Below are 8,875 nucleotides of genomic sequence, written 5' to 3' on the forward strand. Positions count from 1 at the left end.
GTAGTGGCAAAGTGTGCAGGGAAGGAAGAATGAGCATTATAACCATAGAGCATGCTTATAAACACCCCATGGCAGGGGTTTCCCAAAGGGATGAGTGTAAGTCAGCTTAGTAGGGGGTGAAAAAATAACGTAAAACTCTATAAAATGTAATGTAGCCTTGTAAAACTGATGGCAAGTCTTCTCTGCAAACTCCAGTTTGCCTGGGGAACTGGGGCCGTGTTAACTATGCTCTGGGAGTGCCCAGAGCATCCCAGATCAATGCTCCTTTGCACCACAGCACCAGATATCAGGCTGGTAGAGGCACGTCCCTGTCCCCAGGAGGTTATGGATCTCCTAGAGCGCTGCCCTGGGATGTGCATCTGTCCCTGTGCCGGGTCCCAGCAGGCAGCAAGGGAAGGGGGGGCTGTAGCTGCGTCCCCTGTGAGCACAGGGACCCCCCTGGGGGCTCCACGTCATGCTGGGTGGGCAGCACATCTCTTCCCATGCTGGGAATGCCACCCAGGCCTCCAGAAAGCCAGCGCTGTGCCTCGGCCGCAGCTCCGCGACACGTGGAAGGGATTAAATCTGGTTTTAAATGTAATGCAGCTTTGGAAATCCCAAGGCTATAATGCGGTTCGAAAGCAGCCCGAGTACATGGCCTGGTTGCAACCAAGCAAGTCGGGCTGAGCTTTATTTATTTACTTTTTCTGTTGTACATGTGAGTGTGCTTACATCGCTTCACGCAGCCATTTGTGGGCTCTTCCAGCACGAACGGGCAGCTGCAGCTCTTGCTGCAAAGAGCTCACAAACCAGCCAAGATGCTATTAGTTTCAGGGGTTGTGAAGCTGTTCTACCCTGTATTTACTCCTCTAGGCTATGCTAGAGCCCAGGCAGCAGAGCACATCTCTTACTGCTTCCATGGGACCTGCCAGAAGGGCCAGCTCAGGGAAAGGCACTGGTGAGGCAGCTGAAGTTCCTTCCCAATTTCTTCTCTCACATGGGTGAAACCTTGACAGAAAGGTCCCTGACTCCTTCAAATTCAATGGCAAAAGTTCCTGACTGTGCTGGTGTCACAATCTCAACTCCCTCCCTGCCCTAGTTTCATTAAGCTCCCCGAAGTTGCTAACAAACCTTTCACACGTTGCAACAGAACCTTCAACTGTTTGGGTTTGGTTTACATCAACACTCAGGCTCACACAGATATTGCACAAACGGGAGAATAAGAAAATGTCTGTCTGGCTGAGAGTTTAGAATCTATTGGGAGGGAAAATGAGTGCTGAGACCTCTGTCCCCACCAGCAGCAGTGCGGGCAGGTCCTGCAGAGCCCAGGTTCTACAGCATCCTTCATCACCCTGCCAGGAAGCACTCTGGTGATGCTCAGCCTAAACAGGTCCCTCCTTGGCTGGGATGTCCATGCTCTCCCCCTTTATTCCCACTGCAGCTTGGCTGAACGTATTGCAGGTTCATTTGCCTTCCTCCATCCCCATATGTCTTCTGTGACTCTGCTGAATCTTGCTCCCTGGGGCAGCTCAGCCCCACGGGCACCCAGAGCTGGTCCCTCTGCCCTGGGGCCACTGCAGCCCCATGGCACCCAGGGCACCGACCCCTCTCCTCCTGGGGGACCTGCTGTGCAGCCTGAGTGTGCAAGGCCTAATGAGGGAGGAAAAGAAAAGGAAAAAGCCCAGTTGATTTACTTGACTATCAAGCTACTCAACAGTTTCCTTTCCATCACCCTCCTGCACGCAGCCGGTGACAGATGGGGACAGATTGAGTGGTTCGATGGAGTGAGGAAATATTCCACTAAATCATTCCTCTTTCTCTCACTGTCAGAAAGCACCCAGACTTCAGCCCTTCCTTCTGAATTGTCCTCCGTTTCCCTCTGGATGCTTTTTCTAATGACAAAGCCATTTTAACTCTACCTCTGCTAAAATTCCCGACAGAAGCAAGCACTGGTGTTCATAAGCTAGGATAAAACAGGCATTGTAAAACAGTTAGCAAAAGGGAGGAGTGAATCACGGCGAGACAGAGCAGGTTCTGGTGCTGTTTACTGGTGTTTCTGATTGCTTTTTCTCCCCGGGTGCTTGGGCTGAGCCCCAGAGCCCGGGCAGGACCCTGGCTGGGCAGGCAGCAGGCTCCCGGGCAGCTGTGCCGTGGGCAGGCACGGGCTCATGCTGCACCTCTCACAGATGGAGCATCCATTTATTTTTTTTTTTCCCTGGATGATTTGTTCCAATGGTTAATCATCCTCACGCAAACACAGGATTTTTATTTATTTTTTTCTTAAAATGACACACCAGTAAATAACATTCAGAAAGTTTAGGACGGGCTTTCTCTTCACGGGGCAATCTCTTGATTTCTATTACTGCTGTGATGATTGCCTAAAATTAACTGGGACTTCACAGCTCCCCTCTGCCCTTGCAAGACTAGCTTTGAACTTGAAAGCCTCCTACACAAAGTGCTTTGCGCTATCAACCTGGTCACAGCAGAGGTGAAAAATGTGGCACTGAAGAAAGTGGCTTTCCAATAAATACATCCACAGTACAACCATGCATGACTCACAAGATCAAAGACAGAGTGCAAGTACTGAGGTCATTAAACATGAATGGAAATACAGAAATGCAACAGCTTGCATTAAAGGCTTAGCTTGACTTTAAAGTTAAGTGATGAAAGCTTATGTAGTCAGCGATTGTTCACCAGTGACAATGCTCTGCTCTTGCCATCAGTACTTCTGTGCTTGACAAAGGTGAATAAGAATAATTAATCATTTTTCAGATAAAGTACCGAGGTGTGGGGCAGTTAATGACTTGTAGCAAGTGAAAACAGGCTCAGAGATGCTCAGCATCATCAGCTCTAGGGAAAGTCAGAGCACCACGGATGTCAGGCCTGTTGGAAAATCAGCTCTTGGTCACCAGTTCTACAACTGAGGGGTGAGTAAGGATTTAACCCACACAAGGTCCTTCGTGAACGACATGGCATCAGAGGTCACCAGCCCTAAAGGAGGTTTTGGGTAAGACTTCCATCAGCACAGCCCCATTCCAACACGACTCTGCACCAGCTCTCCAAAGACCATCTTCACTGAGTCCTTCTCTGGTGGCTCCACTTCTTTGAGATGTTGCACACTTCATAACATTCCAAAGTTTAAGAACACCATAGCATGGGAGATGCTTCCCAGTATCACAAGAGAGTTGATTGTAGCCTGTACGGTGTTTTGAGAAACTATAGAGGAAGCTGTGCTAAAATTAAGGATTTTATGGGACCTCTATTAGAAAACAGCCCCCCTGCCATGTTTCTAATAAATTTTTGATTTGCAGCAAACTATCTAATAAGCTTTCTGGGGTATTCTGATACTGCACAGAATAATCTAATCTGCAGCCTAAGTTAATGAAGTGCCTTGAGATATTTAACATCACGTTCTACCAATACGTGTCTGTTACTCTGTCCAGAGCTGCTTCTCTCAGGGTGGTTTGTTGGCAATTCTGAGCATGTGCAGATGCTACAAAGGAGCAAGGTGAGGGTGCTTCACTGTGTGGGGCAAGTGGCAGAGGTATCCTTTGCTGGGAAGGGAAGGAAAATGCCAGCTTTGCTCTCCTCTGAGCTCAGCACAGCATGTCCCAGGGCAGCCCCGCAGCATATGGCAGTGGAGGTGTAGCTGTATCACATCCAGGTAGAGCCCCAGGAAAGAATTGTTACTAACAGACTAAGCCAAATTCCTGCCCTTTTCCTCAAGGCTGCTGGCTTCACACCATTCTGGGAGGCAGCTTTGTCTCCCCTGGTGCAGATCTGGTACTGGAAAAGCAAATGATGACAGCTCGTGGGCTACGCAGCCCCCTGCTCATCCTCCACCTCCAGCACGACCACTGAATGAGATCTTTAATCAATAAGATAATTTGGCTAGGAACAAATATTTCATCCCCTTTCCTAGGAAACACCATCCAAATCTAAGAGCAGGGCTAGAAGCACCCCACAGCACTCCAAGTGCTGAGCATTGTAAACCACCATAGCCACTACTGGTGGAGATTTCAGACCAGCATCATTTTTCAAGCTGGCCTGACATTTAAGTTTATGCTAAAAACTTCCACTGACTTCAAGATTTGGACTGGGAACGTTTGCAAGGAATGTGTTAAATACCTGGTGAGTGAGTGAAGATGCCAGCAGCCATCCAGATTTTTCCAGAGCAGCTCTGGGTGCAACCACAACTCCTCACCACAGATATGCAAAAGCAAGCGAGTGGTGACCTCTGAGCCAGACTGCACAGACCCTCTGGGGAGAGGATGCTGGTATTTCCTGTGATACTCAGCACTCGTGCTGCCCAGAATATAGAAAACCATTGTGCATCTGCCTGGAGGTGTATAGAGAAGACTCAGTCTAGCTTCTGGTCAAGCACAGGTAGATGGAAGAGCTGGAAGAGCCCCGCTGCCATGCAGCTCACCAAACCATCCCAGTGCTTTGTGTGTTGGTCAGTGGGGATGGGGAGAGAGGCTCAGACCATCTGGGTTTTTGCAAGTGAGCCCATGATTTGCACAACAAGCTGCAATAGCTTCTCACGTGGACATGGGAGGTAATTAACCCCAGCTCTCGCTGAGCCTTGGCCATTAGCACTCTGAGCAAGACCAGCAGCACTCTGGGGTTTTTTCCAAGGCAGCTTGGGGTATGGGGGCTTACAGCCATACCTCACAGGTCTCAACAGCATCAGCAGTGCTCAGCTCATTCTCCCTAACGTTATTTCTGTGATGTTGTTGGCCAGAGTAGGTTTGCATCCTCTGACACCCCTTCTCTGATTGTGGCCAAATCTCCGTGACCCACTTTCCCCATAGGCAGACTGCAGGATGCTGTGAGAACATGTTAATGCTGTGCTTTGGAAGCGTTATAGGTTTTTTGCAACTTTCTTTTCTCAGATTTTAGAAAGAATATTTATCCTCATGTGCCCCTCCAGCCCCTTCTGGTTTTTCATACTTTCTTGGTGCGCTCTCAGCCAGCAGGACAGACTTGCAAAGTGGTGTTTGTAGGTGTGCTGGCACCAAGGACTGGTTCATTTTCTGCCAGGTGTCTGTCCTCTGGTATTTAGTTTCACCTCTTCTGGAACAAAGCCCTACACCATCCATCCAAATCCTGAATTAAAGCTTCTAGAGTTCCTTCTCCTTTGTGCTAGCATGGCCAGGATCATAACCTGCCTGATATTACAAGTAACAAAAATATAAAATTAACTTCCAACAGTGCTGATCCTGCCCTCAGAGTACACCAGAAGTCCTGAGACAGCCCTGGAAGCTACATGCAAGCAAAAAGCACAGAATACAGACATTCTTTTTAAACTTCTTTGTACCCTTTTGCTGTAGCAAGGCCAGGTCTGGTTGCTGGTGATGGCAAAGCATCTGTTCTCTTCAGTGTGGAAGAACCAAACTCACCCATCTAAGGAGGTCAGTGCTGAGATGGGGGATGCCTTGGGGTTGGACTAGATGACCTTTAAAGGTCCCTTCCAACCCAAAACATTCTACAATTCTGTGCTCAGAGACTGGCATTCCATACAGCAGTGCAGCTTGATAAGCTCAGTCTAAATAAAACCATCAGGTCACCCAAAGGTGATTTTTTTCATCCCCCGCATGTGTGATTGACTATACAACTTGTGCTTAATTTTTCTAGAAGTGAAAAATCTGGTCCTTGCAGCTTTTAAGGAGGTTTTAAAATAACTATTCTCCCATCTCTGTGGTTTAAATAGAATCATAACCATACTACTTATAGCCTGGAAGAGAGAGATGATGCCAAAGTATCAGGCATTTTTAATAGAGTAAGAGAAAGAAAACACTGGCTTGGGTACTGTCAGAATTAGGAAAAAGAAGGCAAGATTTAAGTTAGATATCACAGTTCTAGGCCCCTATGAAGCAAGCTTCTTAAGTTTTATGGAAATATGATCCTGCAGAAGCTGGAACCCTGCTGAAACTCAGGCAGAACACTAAAACAGGCATGTAGGGTATACTTGGAACACAATTCCCAGCAACAGCATCGATGCTTTGCCCCCAGGGCTCTGTAACACAACTCTACCCCCCTACCCTCCAAGACTCACCAAGCTATGATCTGGTATTCCAGGATGAAAATATGACTAGCACTAATAACCAACTTCTGCTGTGATCTGAAGTTCTTGACAGCTTTCCTTCAGTACCTAGATGCATTTTCAAATAGCTCTGGAAATTAGCATTAGGTCTGATGTTGTTTTCAAGGTTTGCCATCTACGGTCATATTTCTTAGCCCAGCTCTGGCAGTACCAGTACAGCTCCAGCTTCCTCCTGGCTACCTTCTCTGCAGTTATACCAAAAGCTCAAATTGCAAACTCCCCTTATGCACTTCAAGAAATGCTGCCTCTCTGCTGTGCAGATCTTGAGTTGAGGGTGCAAAGCAAAACATGACCCCAAACCAGAAGCCCACCTCATTTCACTCCCTGCCTAAATCTGAAGTTGCCCCCTTAGCCCTCTTCTGATCTAACTGTCACACACATCTCTTCTGTGCTCGCTTCACAGTCAGGACTACTATTTCTCAGCTGATGTCTAACAACTTTGGAATACTCTTTACAGAAACAGTCTTAGCAAAGACAGGGGTTTCAGGGAAATTGAGCTTATCTCTGTCATTTTGTGTGCAGCTGGCTCCTGCACTGTGATGATGGATGTTTGTTAAATATTACATGATAACATCAGAAAAAGCACCTCAGGGAGAGCTTCCTCTGAGATGGCTTAAAAACTTGTGTCAGGATCCTGCCATCAGGCTGCCGCCTGAAATACTTTCAGAAAAGTTTTTCTAGAACAATAAAGCAGGTTGAAATGCCATGCTTAATAGATGTAGATTACCCATTAAGAATATAGTTTACAAATTATTACAGTACCAAGCCACCACGTTCAACTGCTTTGCCAACTAAAATTAGCCATCAACAATTACACGCTCTTCTCTGTCATTGACAGAGAAGCCATTGGCTAAAACAGAAATTTGGGTTCAGTAGACACAAAGGATTGTGCTATTTAAACCTGGTGCCCATCATGAACTTAAGTCTTCTTAAAAATATCTTTAGTCACTTTTATTGGTATAAACACCTAAATTGAGATCTAACAGCAAATAAGGATTGTGCTTGTCCATAATAACCTCAGCTGTGAAATCTACTCAGACACAAGACATACAACCTTCCACATACACAAGTTATTTGTCAGCAAAGCAGAATGCTGCCATTCTGAAACAATTACATACAGTAAAGGTTTTCAATATTTTATTAAAGAAAACAGTCAAAATGTACAAGTATTACCCAGGTTTGTAGATAACTTCCTATAAAGGCAGTAAAATATGATTTTCAATCTAGGTTTTAAAAACTGCTATAGTTGATTATTTTTAAAGTTGGTATTTTAAAATCACGTTTCACAAATAGTTCTGAAATATTACCAAATGAATAGTGCAACAAGAAAATTGAAATTAGTTCTACACTGTTTGCATGTCAAGCAAAAGTTAAGTAACTGCTTCAAATACCCAAACCATTTGAGAATGAATGAACCCAACAGCTCCCAGCAAAAGCTGGCTTCTGACCACACTAGGAATGTCCTCTTCCTGTTCGTCACTTAAAATCAAATAATAACAAAACAACACCTTTTGAGGTCATCAAAAATAACTTTAGTATAAAATTGTCTTGGCCCTTATCAAATATTACATGAGTAAAATTGTTAAGCCTTTATCAAAACAGACAGGAATAGGGAAACAAAAAAAAGATGTCATGGCCTTAATCCGTATCTGTTGGAATCATGTCTAGAAACGTTAGAAGCAAGACCAGAAACTTGGAGCCCTGTTTTGTTTTTAAAAACCACACAATCACAAAGAAAAACAGCTTCTTACTGCCTAGGGTTTGGGGGTGTTCTGCTCAAGTACCTGTTCCCATAGACAGCAACCTCTTATGTTCTGAGGAGAGCATACACAAAATATAGAAAAATAAATAAAATAGCTTCTTACAGCCTAAGGTTTGGGTGCTGGGTGGTGGTTTAGTATGTCCCCCACAGGTCACACTCTCTTGAGATCATATGTAGAAACATGGAAAATTATATCCATCTTTCTTTTTTTTTTTTTTTTTTGGAAAAGTCCCCCCTACATCCCAAAGCTCTTGAGATCGCAAAGGATGGTGCCCTGGGTGCTCTGGATGCTTTGGCAGCATGGGAAGTGGGCTCGGAGGCAGACCCTGAGCTCCTTGTTGAAGATGAAGCAGAGGATGGGGTTGACCCCTGCCTGGGCAAAGGTCATCCAGACGGAGGTGGTCAGGTAGACCTGGGGGATGGAGCTGGCCTTAATGAAGACCCGCAGGTAGCAGGCCACAATGTAGGGGGACCAGAGGAGCAAGAAGAGCAAGGTGATCATGTAGAACATCTTGCAGAGCCTCTTCTCCATCTTGAACTCCTCGAGCACCAGCAGCCTCTTGATCTGGCTGTGGGTGGCCTGCCTTATGCCCACGAGGGTGGGCGGCGTGGGCCCCCTGCCAAAGCCAGCCGTCCAGTTCGCAGCCGCTTGGCCGGTGGCTCCCGGCCCGTGGAAGGTCCAGTTCTGGCTGATGGCCGGTACCAGCTGGGCCGGCTTCATCTTGCGGTGGCCGTGGATGAAGAAGAGCAGCTTGATGTAGACCAGGTGGGTGGCGGCGATGAGGCGATGACGGCCGCCAGCATGAGCATGAAGCCCAGCGTGTCGTTGGCCTTGACGTAGCGGTGCTCGAAGATGCACTGCTCCTCCTCCCGGATGAACTTGTAGGTGCCCACGTCGAAGACGGGGGGGAAGGCCATGGCCATGGAGAGGGTCCACACCATGCACACCACAGCCAGGCAGGTCCAGCCCGTCATGCGCTTGGCGTAGAAGCGGTGGTGGGCGATGGCCATGTAGCGCGTGACCCCCA

At 46.9% G+C, this 8,875-nt stretch overlaps 1 protein-coding gene across 1 annotated transcript; it reads right to left on the bottom strand.

Moving 5' to 3' along the window:
- Positions 1 to 7,024: 7,024 nt before the first annotated feature.
- On the bottom strand, positions 7,025 to 8,867 carry LOC103774625 (probable G-protein coupled receptor 173; the record flags this gene model as incomplete). Its single annotated transcript, XM_008942041.1, is given in 2 exon segments — positions 7,025 to 8,628; positions 8,631 to 8,867. Coding segments are annotated over 2 exon segments (783 nt in total), but the record flags the coding sequence as incomplete, so codon positions are not given.
- Between the last annotated feature and the right edge of the window lie 8 nt (positions 8,868 to 8,875).

Source organism: Merops nubicus, unplaced genomic scaffold, assembly GCF_000691845.1.
Source record: "Merops nubicus isolate BGI_N331 unplaced genomic scaffold, ASM69184v1 scaffold18170, whole genome shotgun sequence".
Taxonomy (NCBI): Eukaryota; Metazoa; Chordata; class Aves; order Coraciiformes; family Meropidae; genus Merops; species Merops nubicus.